General features: G+C 41.0%; 1 protein-coding gene across 4 annotated transcripts in view; it reads left to right on the forward strand.

Annotated features, from left to right (window-relative positions):
- Positions 1-15,602, forward strand: part of CARPB (Carbonic anhydrase-related protein B) — a 72,227-nt gene that overhangs the window by 33,768 nt on the left and 22,857 nt on the right. For all 4 annotated transcript variants that reach the window (NM_001298132.1, NM_001258664.2, NM_132353.3 and 1 more), the window contains exon 3: positions 15,502-15,552. In NM_001298132.1, the coding sequence (NP_001285061.1) occupies positions 15,502-15,552 (51 nt within the window). The remainder of the gene's footprint in view (positions 1-15,501; positions 15,553-15,602) is intronic.

The following is a 15,602-nucleotide window of genomic DNA, read 5'->3' on the forward strand; positions in this document are numbered from 1 at the left end:
CTCCAACACCCCCCCTCCCCCCCGCGGGACCACACCACCCTCTCTTTGCCGTTTTTCTCCTTTTGTTTCATTGTTGCCGAAAAGTCGTTGTTTTTCTGCTTCTGTTGTTACTGTCGCTTGGCCAGTCGGTCATCATCATCAGCCTCATCGTTGGCATTTTGCTTTCAATTTGTGGCCAGAATTGAAACAGAAAACAATCCTTCAAGACGACCTGCCCCCTGTCCACTGAACTCTGACCCAGCGCCCCCCCCCCCCCCCCCCCCTCTACTTCTTCTCCACAAATCGCCAAAGTTGCCACGCCTTGCGCGCTAATGAAAAGCTACTGCCAGTTGTTGTCCACGGATGGAATTTCGCTTTTTTCGAGGTATTGCCACTTCATCGTAGAGTTGACCAGAAATAATCCAATGTTAAGGGTTTTAGGTATATTGTCAATTTTAAGCAGAATTTCATTATCTATTCTTCAGATCTTCTTCGCCTGCAAGTTATTTGTTCGGAAATTTCTAAATTAATATAATTTAATAAATACAATTAACAATATCATTCCATATCCCACGATCACCTCACGCACTTAGCCCATTTGTGTTGTGAGGTCATGTGGGCATCAAGGGCATATTGTGGCCGGACTTTTCTTCAACGGAGTTTTGCTCATTCCTTTGCTTTCTTCATCATTTGGCATGGTTTTTTATTCGGGTTGAACAATGAAAATTAGCAGGAGAAATAATCAAGTGCAGTTTTAATTTGCACAATGCCCCAGCTCTCCGTAGCTTTTCCCACTCTCCCCTTGGGCTTTTCCCCCGCCCATTTCGCCGCTTTCCCCAGTTATTCGTATAGTTTTTTTTTTTCTCAATTCCCCGCGGAACCAGCGTCATCTTCTCGTGCTGAAACAAAGGAATCGCAGAGACAAAGACCCGCCAGGACGCTTCTTTCTTTCTCTTCTTGACGCTTTTATTCCCAATTTTTTTGTACTCCTTTTTTTTTTCTGTTGTACCCCACACTGCCCCGGAATTTTCGTTTTTTTTTTTTTTTTTGTATTTTGCTGTCTTTCTGTTTTGGGTCCAGTGCGGTCACAAATAATTGGCCCGATGCCGCTTTGACGTTTAAATTTTATTGAATGGCAGCTGCAATTGGCAGTTGGCAGTTTGCTGGCCGAGAGTTTCCAGTTGAGTTCTAAGCTCGCTTAATTGTTCCCAATGGTTGGAACAATGGCATGGCAACAATGGCCGCCGGAAGTGGGCGCTTGTGCGGCGGTGCGGGGGCGTGGCTATGAAGCCTGCATAATTCTTTTACGCCTCATCGATGGGAGAAGCGGATGATGGGGAGAGGAATGAAAGAGCCCTGAAAAACTTGGCTAATAAATGATACCGGCCAGACATAATAATTTTCCCAACTCCCCATTAGCCTGCAAATGTGGCATGCTATGTATGGGCTCCACACACACACACGCTCGCACATACATACAAACACACATGTGCATTATTCACGCCTCATTTGGCCTTTGCCTTGGGCTTTGGGGCTAATTTGCCTTTAAAAGTGCGACAGCATTTTACGCTTAATTTGGCATTGATAACATTTCGCCCAAGACACCTGTTGTATACGTGTGTGTGTCTCTGTCGATTTGTGTGGGTTTTCCGGCATTAGTATGCGTGTGTGTGACCCTAAAAGCGGCCTACACATTTTTCAACTCACAGTCAACTCACAAAAGCACTTCAGCTGGAAAAAAAAAAAAACAGCAGCAACAATCATAACAATAATCATAACAAAATGTGAGAGACAGTCTGAAGTGGCTCCCCTGTACAGTAACCCCTCGTCGTTTAACGACCCAAAAACAAGTCCATCGTAATAGTACAGTGGAACTAAGTCACGCGTAAATTGTTTAAATGTCTGTTGGTTGTAGATGTCTAATAAAGTGCGCACGAAGATAAGTACGTTTTAAAGTGTGAAAGGTAATTTATTTTAGCTAAAATTATATCTTGTTAGGCATGATTATAATTTTGTTAAAGGTAAAGCTAAACTTTTTTAAATATATTACTCAGCTGTTAGTCCCACTGTGCATAGAATAAGGAATCTGGCATGCTGACATTGATACCTCGCCGGTGCGTGCTGCTAAAATTTTATGATGTGGGCCAGGCGCACTTACACCCAACCCCTCCCCCCCAGATTTTCCACTCGCCCCTCGCGGAGCTTTCCGCTGGGAAATGGGCCGCCCAGGTGACGGCAAATTGATGCTGTTATTGTCAACGGGCGACGTCGTCTCCTTGGTCCTTCGTCCTTAGGGGGCGGAAAAGTGCCAAAATGCCAAACGCTGTCAACTGTCATTTGGGGGCCTCCCTTATCGACGTCCCTTACGGAATTTCGGAATTTCCACATTTCCACTGTGTCATGTCAGTTGGCCATAATCATTGGCATTCATACATAATGGACTCATTGATATTCGCTGGCAACAACAAAAGGTCAAGTGGCTTTTCCCCGCCCCGCTGCGCCACACTGCCAACTCCCCGCCCAAAACTGCGACTTTATTGTTGTTCTCTGGTTGGGGTCATAACGGTAATTGCCAACAAAACGAGTGATTAACTTGACAATACGCTCGCACGCACACATGGCGGTCCATCTGACACCACCGGCCACGCCCACAGCCCGTTGGCCCTTTGACCTTGCCCATGGGCAGTCCGCCCCTCTCAGTTTTCCAACCCAAATGCACTTGCATCCCAAGCGTGTGTGTGTGTGTGTGTGTGTGTGTGAGTGGAAATGTGTGACTTTGACACGGCACACTGGCACAATGGCATACAATGGGAAAAGCTATGCAGAGCGGGAAAGCTAGAGAGGAAATGTGCTGGCAGGTCAAACACGAGTGCCAAGCCAAGCCAAGTCAAGTCAAGGGGACAAATTTCAGCGTATGTGGCTGGTCATGGAGTAAGCATTTAAACCGACCATTAAATAATGCTGCCGCCCATAAAAATATCCCCACAAAGCGAGCTGGAAAACCGCAGACTAACCGGAAAAATTAGTGCGGCAAGCTAAGAACATTAAAGTAAAGTAAAAAATTACATTTTACTATCAAGTGTGTTCGCTTAAATGGTACTTCACGAACATTTATTTTACGATATATTTGTGAAAGACAATAACGCAGAGGAAAGCAAATAAGTTTTAATTTCGACTAAAATGTTGCCTAATCAATTCCTTGAGGAAAACCAACACAAAAAAGTTAAAACTTCATGCAATTTATTGTGGATGTAAAAAATGCATGCTTTTTTGCAACTGAATTTGAATTGAAATTTGAATTTTGTATTTTTGCAATTTTATCTCAAACTTATTGCACTCTGCTGGCTGGTTTTCATTTGCAGGCCAATTACGATTTGTTGGGGCCATCATTTATGCAGCATTATGCTGCATTATTAACCGATTCAATTATTAAGTGAGCTCTACTGCAGCCGGCCATCAGCCGGAGCCATTAATTATTCGTGGTGTGTGGAAACAAAAACGATTTGCCCCTTAATTGCCGGCTGAGTTTCACTCGCTTTTCCTCACCTGTCGACGCTAAGCCCCCACACCCCCCTACAACCCTTCAATTTCGCTACCTCTTTCTTTCTTCCTGCGCTCCATTTCAAATGTCCGTGAGGCCAGCAGGCAAATCACTCAAAGGGGATCAGCAAAGGCTCGCTTTGATTTCCAGACCCAACAAATTATTGAGCAGACAGCCGGAGGGATGGAGGTCTTGGAGGGGCGGAAAAGCTTGGAAGAGTCGTGAAAAGGGGGAAGAAAAATCAGGGGTAAGGCGACTGAGATTGGCAGGCGATTGAAAGAAGTCGGACTAAACAAAAAACAAAAAACAAAAAAAATGGTACAAACAAGAAAAACAAAGTTTGCACTCTCACCAGATTGGCCGAAAATGTGTTGAAGGAAATTCGGAAGAAAACTATTTCTAAAATATTTAAAGCGGTTAAAGGTTCAGGTTTTGTTGGCTAGCTCACCAGATTGGGTAAACATGCAGATTTTCGACAAATTTGTTGAAGATTTTATTAGGTGTTTTATTTGGAGCTTTTTATGTTTTCTTACAAGTCTTTGCATAAGATTTTTAAACAGATCGCTAACATTTCTGTGCTTATTTTATTTGTATAGACCAAATTAATTAAGGTTTTCTAGATTATTTTCGCAATTCTTGCAAAGGTAATATCGTAGCATTTTCTAAGAACTTTTGCACTTAGTTTCGGTAAGTTCATAGGTTGTAAAACCATCTTATCAAAGGCTTATCGTTGTGTATATCCCCATTGCAATGGGATTCTTTGAATTTAATTTTCTGCCGGTGGGCGAGCATAAACGAAGCCAAAATGCAAATGAAATTCGTTTATTTAATTTGGCCTACCTAATTCTACAGCCGTTTGACAAAAAACCCACTCGCTTTTCCCTTTTTCCTTGCCATGCCATGCAACACACACAACACTCGGTTGCAGGTGCAGTGGCATGCGTGACGAGAGCAGGAGTCAAAGTTTTCCTCATTTTCCAGCCCCTCAGACGAACGTGCAACTTTGTGGCTTTTCAACGCCTTGGACCTCTAAATCTGCCGCCCATTTTCCAATTTTCCGTGTGTGTGTGTGTGTGTATGAGTTTGTCTTTGAAGCAGTTAGAGGCTAAATTAAAATTACAACTTTTCGACTTGCACGTTGACGATGTTGCTGCTTTGCGTGTGCCCCCAAAAAAAAGACAGAAGAAAAAGGGCAAAAAAAAAAGGAGGAAAATAAAAGAAAGCAAGCGAAAGGCTGCCTAATAAAATTGGCCCAAGTACGTTTTGTAAAAATGCCAAAAATTTGCTTGAGAAAATTTCCAACTTCCGGCACGAACGAAGTCGAGATGTTGTAGTATTTGTAGAAGTTTCCGTGTTTGTTTGGTGAGATTCGCATGCAAAACATGTGTAAAATTGAAGCATCGACTGACCGAGAAAAAAAAAAAGGAGTTGGGTGTTTTTCCTCCCAGCTTTTCCTTGGCTTTTCCTTCGGCCGAATGTGGACGTGCCAACGTCATCGTCATTGGCCACTTTGGTCAAGTCTTTTTAGTGTTTTCTGTTCTTTTCTTTTTCCTGATTTTTTGCCTCCTGGCCAAGATATGCTTGGCTGGTCAAATTTAATAGCAATGCGATTTGATTTCCAAGTGTCTTCAGTGCCTCTGATTCCAGGATTCTGATTCCGATTGCGAAGGCGATTCTGCAGTAAATGCACATAAAAAGTGATGACAGGCCAGTCCCCAAACAAAACGAAATTAAATGTCCAGGCATACCCGAACTCAAATTGGACATTGAAGATAGCATTCATATTTTATAATTATTTTAAAATACGGCTTATACTCGTATTACCTTGCAAGACTTACTTCCACTTTAAATTTTAAACCCACATTTAATTCCCATATCGTTGAGCCAAAACTTGCAGATCCCAATCCTCTTTGTGTGAAATAAATAAGCCACAAGGTCGTGGCTTTGGCCAACACACAAACACACGCCGATGGAATGGTAAAAAAAAAATTGGCATAATTTCCTTTGGCTCGGCAACAAATCAAGAGCGTTCAAGGTGCTGTGGCCACATTAGCGCCACCTGTATGCGCTTAGATGAACTAGCAGACGCTTTCATTTTCCTTTCTTCCGGAAAATGCGAAATGTAATTTTCAGTGGGCTGGCTGAAAAATCAGCAGACATCGATTTCTTGGGTAGCAAACCAAACGAAGTGAAACTGAAACGAAAATAAATGCCAATGGCTCATTTATCATGGCCAGCACATGCACACACACACACATACACACAGGAACACACTACTGGCTTACACACACAAGCACACATGCACACGCATACGGTTGCCCCTTTAGGCCCTTGAAAACGGTAGCATACTTTGCAACGGTTGCCACAGGAAAAAACCTCGGAGAAAAATGTGCCGCGCAGCTAATGAAGAATGTGTGTTCTTCGACGACGCTGCGGGAAACTTTGCACCACCATCCTGACACCACCCACTGAACCACCGACATCCACCCAACCACAAAAGGGCACCCTTAACCCCTTGCCGACCCAAACCATTTAAGCACCCCGTCCCTGGCGTAATGATGATTTCGAAAGAATTGCAAATGTTTGGCCAACAGTTTGTGGGACTCCCGTTGGGAGATATTCAAGGTCTCCCCTTAAAAAACCCCACTTTTTCATTCATTCCACACCCGCTGCTTATTCACATTCGTTTTTATTTTTTGTTACTGAATGTGGGGGAGATGAAAGTTAACTGCATTATGAGTGGCCCCTCAAGGTGAAAGGAAAATCCGATTGCAGTGCAAAGTGAAAATTCATTCGGAAAACATTAGCTTAAATCGAAGCGATGGCATGTTTGTGTCTGTGTGTGAAATGTAATTTGAATAGCCTGACATAACAAGTGAATAATAATTCGAGTTTACCATGGAAACAGTTAAAAACTAATCTTAGAACCCTGAAAATATCATATCATATATTTCGTGATATATATACAATATTTTTATCGCACAAAATGCAATGTTTGAAAGCTAAAAGCAAATTCACGAGCTCTTTTCGAATCCTTCGAGATTTCTTTGCCTCTATGAACACTCACTTGCAAGGCGACTCTAATGAATACAAATGAATACACCCAGCTTGGATCCTTCAGCTGTTGAGCCCTCGAGAGTTCTTCTTCAATACTCTTCAGTGTCTAAACCAAAGTTGAGGATAATAAAGGATAAGTACTGGTAGAGAAGATGTCCAGGAATGGACTCAGTCTGCTGCATATCTTGTATTTGAAAGTCTAAGAAATTAAGCTTAACTAATTTTAATAAAGATTGCTGATGGCCGATCTTAAATAAACTAAAATTTTTTTTTTAAAGATTTTTGTTATGCGAACTATGCTTAAATCTGCATTTTAATTGCTAACTTATTTTCTTTTAAAATTAATTTTTGTAATCCCAATTCAGCTTCTTTAGTTGACAAAATCGTGAAAACTAGCGATTTCAGTTACCCTGTGAAAATTTGAAGCTGCAACACGCTCACTGCCCATTTTAAATGGCAACAGCCGAAAAGTGAACAGCAATTGGCAGCAGCCACCAATTCAGGAGAGGCTTCACAAAATGGAAACAGAAGTGCTGTGAGAGGGGGGGTAGAGATGCTGGTGGAGAAAGCAGAAGAGTAGCTAGTGAAAGTAGCAATTGGGGGCAACAATGGAGAGTGGGGAGTGCTTGAAGTTTGTGCACCCAGTTCCACTTAGACTAATTAACTGCGCCGTCACTTGGCTGCTGCTACGCTGCCCTCCCTGTCCGTCCTTTCCGCTGTCCGCTTGTCCGTTCGTCCTTCTGTCCGTTCGTCCGTCCGTCGGAATTTCCGGCTATCAAAAGTGCACCAGGGCAAAAATGTTGCAAAAATTGTGGTTGAGCCTAGCTCTCAGTTTTCTTCTCCTGGGAATTTGGCGAGTTAAGGCGCAAGGCTTACATTGGCCCTTAGTTTAAAAAAAACAGGAAATATACTTTTAAAACTTTATTAATGTGATTTTTTATAGACTCTTTTATATTATTATTATTATTGCATTTTTAATTTTAAAGATTGTATAAACTAAAAAACTCTTTTTTATTAATGCAAATAATTTTTTGGTAAGATTTTCTTTTTTTTGGCAACCGAAATGAGAGCAATGGAGTTAGATGCTCTTCGCTAGAGCTAGCTGCTACTTTCTCCTGGTGCTTTCTCTCTGCTGATGCTGCGGTCATCCGGTCACTCAGTGGTGCAGCTGCAAGTGAAGCCGGAGACAGTCGAGCAACATCATTAAAAGTCCGGGAAAGTGGGAACGTTGGGAAAATGACACCAGAAATGAGCCCGCTTAACTTTTCACTGCTTGCTCTTTTGCTGGCCATTTGGCAGTGGCAATTTGAGTGCCTTTCCCACCTGCCAGAAGTTGGGGACTGGATCGTTTTTGGGGAGTAACTGCTATATCCACAGATTCGGGGCACATCTATGGATGCAGGCGCCCCCAAGTATGCAGCACAACATTTTTAGGCAGGCAGGTAGGCAGCAGCAGCAGCAGCAGCAGCACCACCACCACCACCACCACCACCACCACCACCACCACTAGCAGCAAAAGCTTCATTTTCCAGAGGATTTTCATTGTCCTTTTCCCCGTGTGGTTGTGTCTGTGTAGTTGTGTAACCCAAATGAGTAGAATGTGTAAAAGGCAACTTGACAATAATGAGTGCACCAGCAGTAACAGCAGCAGCAACAAATACTTGCCGAAGTTTAAGTGCAAGAAAGGTGGGCAAAATGAGGAGATCCTGGGGCGGCAGGATGCCAAGTTACTGCTCTCGGAAGCAAACAAGCAATGTCAGTCAGTTGTTCAGCTATTTTTGAGCACTGAAAAAATTAAGTCGGCAACTTGAGTACTAGGGAAATTAAATAAATTTGAATATAATATACTGAAAGAAAAAGTTCTGAATGTTTTCAAAAATTATAAAATATTCTTGGTTTTAATTTTCATAACTTACTCCTTTTTTCCACATCTGCATACAAACATTTACCTCTGTGGCCAAAGGCAACAAATCAGTGTCAGTGGAAAATTTACGCTTTAACCTGACGGTCTTCCCTTTCGCTCTCTCTGCTTCTGTTTCTTTCTCTTTCTTTTTAGAGGCGACAGCAAAACTTTTCCTAATAGTTAAGTTCAACCTTTTTTTGGCTACTCATTTTCCCTAAGCTTTTCTTCGTCTGAGGTGCGTTTTCTTTGGCCGCTGTTATATTTTGTGTTTTTTTTCAGGCTCTTGTTTTGTTTATTTGTGGGCTTAGCGAATGAGAAACTCTGGCGGAGAACAGATCCCCAAAGACTAAGCCTCACCACCTGTTGCCAAATGGCAGCTCCATTCCTCCCGATTTCTCGCAGTTACCCATGCAACTACAACTTTCTTCCATCAACACACACACACACACACACACACTTATACAGAGGAGCTCACGGAAAAGCCAAGCTCACAAAAAATGCAAAGCCAAAGTGACTGCGGTTCCTCGCTGCAATACTTGCTTCTCCCTCGGAAAAGTGAGGGGAAAATGGGACTGGAAAAGTGTGGTGAAGTGGGGTAGGGTTACAAATGCACGTAACAGCTGAGTGCACGAAAAGCTGAGCCCAGCACGATTTATCTGAGTCGATTCCGTTTCTGATACCCTGTTTTTTTTTGGGGGCTCTCTTAAAAGGCTTATGAAAACGGAATTCCACAAAAACTGATATGAACATTTCAAATCATTTATCACCTAGAAAACAATGAGAAAATCGATCATACTAGGATATTTCAAACTGTCGTAATATATTTCTATAATATATTAAAGATATTCATTTCATTAAATTACTTGTATATGAATATGGGCAAAGATGTAAAATGTATTTTCATTCGAATTTTTTATAGACGTCTTGATTTAATGTTAAGGGTATTTTTCAAGTCGTTCATTGCAAAGTAGACATTTTTTCATAGAAGTTCCTTTCGTGTTCGGTTATTGTTACTATTGCCGTTGTCGTCGCTGGTGACTTTTTGACTCTCTGGCGCGCCTATTGGCAGTTTGAGTAGTGACAAAAGCAAAAAGAGGCAAGAAAGTGTTGAAAACAACGGGTAACGAAATGAGCTCACAAAGTTTTCGCTTTTTTTTCGTCTAGTTTTCTGTCTTGTTTTTGTTTTTTGACAGGTGTTTTGCGTGCCATTTGTTTCAACACACACACACACATTCTCAAAAGGTGCAGGTGTCACTTGGTAGCAGGGAAAAAAATTGAAAAAGACACAACAGATATTTCATGAGGCCCAGGAAAAAATACAAAAAAAAAAAAAGGAATGATGAATTCTGATTTGTTTTCTTTGGTGGATGCGTTTTCTTTTTCAAGGTTTGTTCTAGTTTCTGCACAATTTTCTTAAACAGAAATCAGCGCATTTTTAACGGCAACAACTAAGCGCTGAAAACTATTTAAATATCTTTGCTCCACTTTTCATAATTTCTTTGAGCAATTCAGGTAGTGGTTTTACCATGAAAAACGGCCTCTATAGCGTCCGATTGATGTTTGATTATGGCCGCACCCCTCATATACCAACCCCATAGCCCCCAACACCGCAACAAAAATCCACCCCTCGCATTGTGCAAATGCACTTAAAGCGCAAATGGAAATCGACAAAGCAAAAAAACAGACGAACAACGTTGACTGGCCGCATAAAATTTTAGTACTGTGTACGTAATTGAAATGGCATTTACCATTAGCCAGGCGAAGGGCAATGGGAGTGGCAGCCGAGGAGGGGGTCAGAGGTAACGGGGGCGTAGCAAGGCGTGGCAGCGGACAGGATATGGACAAACGGACACAACGACCCGCACATACAAAAGCAAAAAAACCGAGTCGACAAAACTTAATAAAAATCAAAGAACGAGGTGTGGCGCTCTGTTGTGCGAGGCCAGGCGGTGGTGGGTGGGCTGTCTCAAAAAGGGGTGGAAAGTGGGTGGCGGCACACTGGTGTGGCAAGGAAGGTGAAGGGGGGGGGGGGGGAGTCGCAGCAAATGGAAATGGTTACTTGAGCTCCCGACAAGGCAAGCCAAACCAAACTGAACGGAACGGAACTAAAAAATGAAATCGTAGCGATAGAAATTAAAAGCCAAAGCTGGACACAAAAACAGAGGCGTGTAAGCTCAGCTGTAGGATGGGTATTAAATGCTCGGACGGTGGTGGTGAAAAGTGGGTGGGGCAGGGTCGCCTGACGAGCGAACGACATTGATTGAAAGCTTTCACTTGCTTGCGCTTTTAAAAACGGAACCACCGTTCCATGTTCCTTCAGATCTCTCTGTGCTACACGCCCCGCACCCCGTCGATGTTTTACCATATCCTTCGACTTTTTGCTCCTGATTTCAGTGAACACGCCTTGGGCTATTTGCATATTACTATTCTACTCCTGTCCTCTTTAACTTGGTTCATAAAAATCAAATGAATTAGAAGCGGTGGGGCAGCAAAGTGTGCGGAAGTCATGGGGACATTTGGTACAATCAATTAAAATACAAATGAACTATTACTTTTAAATATACAAGCAATGCCTGAAATTACTACAAACACCTGAATCATAATCATTCAATCATATCATATGCATTATTTATCAATTTGCTTTTGAAATTTAAAGTATTACACAAATTGTATTCAAAAGTTAACACTGCGTATACGTGATATTCTAATGATCACTTTCGGCAACGGCACGTATACTTTATATTTTGTTGAATTTATAATTTGGTTGTATCGAAATGCTCAAAACAATTTCCCAGAAAAATTACCTATTAAATTATTCACACGAATCACGGCCCCACGTAAACATGTGGAAAATTTACAAAAAATACTTGTTCATTATATCACTCGTCATATAATTCCGTTTTGTAACCATATCCTTTTGGTCCAATCTGTTGTGTTGACACTTGTTTTTAGGGGCTGTTGTGTTTTTCGGGAAAATTTGCATATGTCTAGTAAACTGGGAGTGCTAGCCGCTTGGCGGGCGGTGTTGCACATATATTATGATAGTGATAGATATAATCAAGTTGGGCAAATATCAACAAAATATTAAGTTACCCGCGAGCAGAGTTTTGCACGCTGATGTCCCGATGTCTCGATGTCCTGATATGCTCATGTCCCTCACACATGTCGTGCTTGCATACATATATATCCTTTCGCTTACAACTACAACTACAAATAAATGTGCTCCTGCTCCTGACAACAACAACAACAAAAACAATCAGCTAAAATGGCAAAAAGGCAAAAAAGCCGCGACAGCGTGACTAAAATGCGCACGTCAATCCTTTTTCCCCACTTTCCCCCCTATATTTTTACTTCACATTCCCCTCACCCATTACCCCACCTCTTTGTCCTTTCACAATTTTTGTTGTTATTGTTTAACATTTTGTTGTTGTTGATTTGGGCGCGCCAGAAGTCGGCTATGTTTACGTGCTTTTTAAATAGACAAGCGACTACGACGACAGCAAACAAATAGAAAGTAGCACAAAAAAAAAAAAGGAAAGCAAGCCAGTCCCACGAAAAGCGAACAAAAAGCAAAGAAAACATACGATAAAAAGGAGCCGGAAAATAGGGATATATAACATGCATCGAAGTTCTTAAAACTCTTTAAACTGGTCAAACATTCTCAAAAAAAGACAATGGCATTGAGCTATTTTATAAGGAACTTCTGTCAACTTTTAAAAAGTTAAAAATTTCAAAAAAAAAAAAATTGCAATTAAAGGTTTTCCATCATTTTGACTTATCATAAAACCAGACTTCTTAAAGTTCTCATTACTAATACATTTAGAGTTAATAATACATCTATCAACAAATCAATACGGATTGTTTAAAAGGAATACATTTTAAATGGCAACTACTTAAGTTTAAGTATTTATCACTAAAGTTTTCGCAATACCAAGAAAAGATTCCGCTGATGAGAAAGTCAAACAATATCGAGCGCAACTAAAGTGTCGCCATTAATTTCCTGCAGGAAATACAATGCAAAACACAATGTACGAAATACGAAGTACGAAATACGAAATTCCAAATGGAACTCAGCATCGAAGCTGAAATTGAAAACGCCGAAAAGGAAGCCCGAGGAGATGGCTGCTGACAATTAGCACGCATTGGCCATAACAATAAACGGCAAACAACAATTAGCAGCAACTATTTTTGCTTATTGGCCCTAAACTAGAGGAGGTCCTGCGATGCGGGATGCGGTGGCAAATTGGTGGCGAGGGGTATGGTGAACCAGACGGGCCAGCAGACAGAATGTTGTCAACGGCAACAGAAATGATAAGAAAATTTCATTTGTAATTAATACTAAAAGGCGCGACGGCGAAAACGGGGAGAGAAAATTTTAAGCGGGGCGGAAAATAGCAGGCAGCCACAAAAGCAACAACCACAAGCCGACAAACGAGCGATGAGGGGGGGATGGCGGGGGCGTTCAGACGACTATGCTGCCATGACATTGCCTACACTGAGAGAAAAAGTACGCACAAAAATGAAAATACCTCAAAGTGATATGTCAAGTGATAAAGTTAGGAGCTGTTTGAGGTGTTTTGCTTAAAACTTACAAAAAATCTAATTTGGAATGACAGTTTCAAATAAATGAAAATAAAAAGGAGTTCTGAAAGTAAAAAAACTGTAGTGCACATATTTTGAAATGATTTTTGTTATTTCAACTAGTGACTATTTCTCTCTGTGCATCCTGAACTGGCGACTTTTTGCCCTGCTCTCTCGCTTTGTCACTCGCTGTTGCTTTGTGCAGCCATAAAAATTTGTTCAACATTTTGTTGCCTTTTATGATTGCGAATGCGAGACCGAGAAGGAATGGCAGAGGGCCAAGAAGAAGCCAACGGAAGGATCAGGTGTAAAAGGGGCGGGGATGAGGGGTGGGGGCGTGCAGTCAGGTGAAAATTTATAAATAGAATTCAATGAACAAACAAAACGGTCGAAGGACGGGATGGGAACTAGAAAATTGAATAGAAATTATTCGAGATGTTTTCTCTTTTTTTTTTTCGGAAAATACCTTAAAGAAACTTGTGTGTAAATTTGAGAGAATAAGAACATCTAAAGCTTAATGGGATATTCGATATAAAGTGATTAAGTAAACTACGATTTTGGGTGCTTAAAATCATGTAAATATTCAAACGAATTTAATTTGGTTCAATGGAAATTTGACAGTAAATTTGTAACTATTTTTTGATAATATAAATCTATGTTTTAAGCTGTGCTGTTTTATTGTTTTCCATGCTGCATTAAAATAAAATAAATCTTCAAGTGCTCTGCAAAACTTATAAATGGAGCATGGTGATTTCATGAATCGCAGTGAGCAACAACATTTAGCCAAAAGCCACAATTTGTCGACAGCGGGTTAACTCCCCCTGTTTTCCTTGAACCCCTACAGCTGCCAAAGGGTTAAGAGCCGGGTATGGTCGACTGCAATGACGCTGAGCATTTAGAAATCCATTAATTTCAATCATTGCCCATGACTTTGCATTATTATTATTATTATTGTTATTACTCTCGTTGATGTTGCTCTTGTCGTTGCCTTTTACTTTTCGCTTTTCCCACGTCACAAATTTTCAAGGTTTTTTTTTTTGTCGCGACTTTTTGCACTTTTTATAAAGTATTTCAAAGGGGTGAAACAAAAAGCAGAGAACTCTGGGTTGTTTTGACCCAAAGTTTGGTTTGGCGAAATAGTTACGGGGGAAAGTTTAAATATATTATCATTATTTTCATGAAGATGTATAATTTGTTTAAATAATTTTTATGTACCATTTTTTACGACATAATTTTCCCAAAGATTCCCTAGTAAATATACCCCACACTTTGCCAACTTGCACAAGAATATCTGAAGAGGAACTTGAGTTCGTTGAGGTTTTTCGCCGTGTCTGAGGAACTTCTTGCCGGAAACTACAGTGCATTTCGCACTGCACTCTGTGGGGAAGCCCAAGGATTGGGGGGGGGGGGGGTCTCGGGGTTCAGAGCGCTGGTAACGCGTTTTAATGACTCAACATTTCTTGACTTTGATTCGAGTCGCGGAAGGAAAGAATGAGTGCAGGTTGCTGGTCGAAAAGGGGTTGCTTCTGGCCAAAAGGCATTGGCCCGCTTTTTGTCGGCTGTCAAAATAACAAAGTGCTTCAGCTGCATTCCCTTCGCCAAGCCAGAAAAAAGTGAGGTAGAACAAAAAAAAAAGAGAAAAAAAAAACAGGGCCAAAAGGCAAAAAGTGTCGATGAATGTTAAAGTTAACAAGTGACGGAAGTGAATTTACGGGGCGAGCAAAAAGAGCAAAGCAGCCGCAAAACAAAAACGAGCCAACGAAACGGCGAACAAAAAGCGAAAACCAACTCGAACACGAAAAAATTAAAAGGCAAGTAAGCAAAAATCATTTTCACAAAGTGCAGGACACGAAGGACCTGCCAAAAAAACTCGAAGCCGAACTTTGGATGCTCTATCATTATTGCAGCAAAAATGCAGTTAAATTGTGCTCAGAAATTACATTTTATGGTGAATAATCCACTGAATAAGGATTATATTCCACTTATATACAATATAGACATAAATATAAATTATAAAACCTAAATGAAGGTAATGATGTATGTGCAAAATCAATACAAGTCCTTTGATTTATTATAGGAATTTTACATAGTTTCTGCTGTCAAAACCTTAAATAACCCTTCAAATAACATGATTAAGTTTTAAAATCAAAAGACAAGTTTCAAGTATATATATATATGGAATATATAAGAATGCATTTGATATGAATGCGAATGTTGCCCCGTATATAAGTCATTAAAATGTAAAATCCTCTACAATCTTTGTGACATTTTCACAGCATATATTTAAGTACATGCATGTGCGCTTTTCCGACGAAAAACATTATAAGGCATTAAAGCTCGGCATATATTGACCCAATCAGATCTTTGACATTTTCGCGGCTTATATTCATCTACTCAAAAATCGAAATCTTATGCACTTTCCCTCGCCTTCTCTTTGCAGTTCTGCTTGCCGTCAGTTGGGAGGATTGGTGGACATACGATGGCATCTCAGGTAAGCTTTTCCGCCCGATCCGGTCCGCCCCCATTTCACCGCCTTCGTTT

The sequence above is a fragment of the Drosophila melanogaster genome, chromosome X (genome assembly GCF_000001215.4).
Source record: "Drosophila melanogaster chromosome X".
In the NCBI taxonomy this organism is placed as follows: domain Eukaryota; kingdom Metazoa; phylum Arthropoda; class Insecta; order Diptera; family Drosophilidae; genus Drosophila; species Drosophila melanogaster.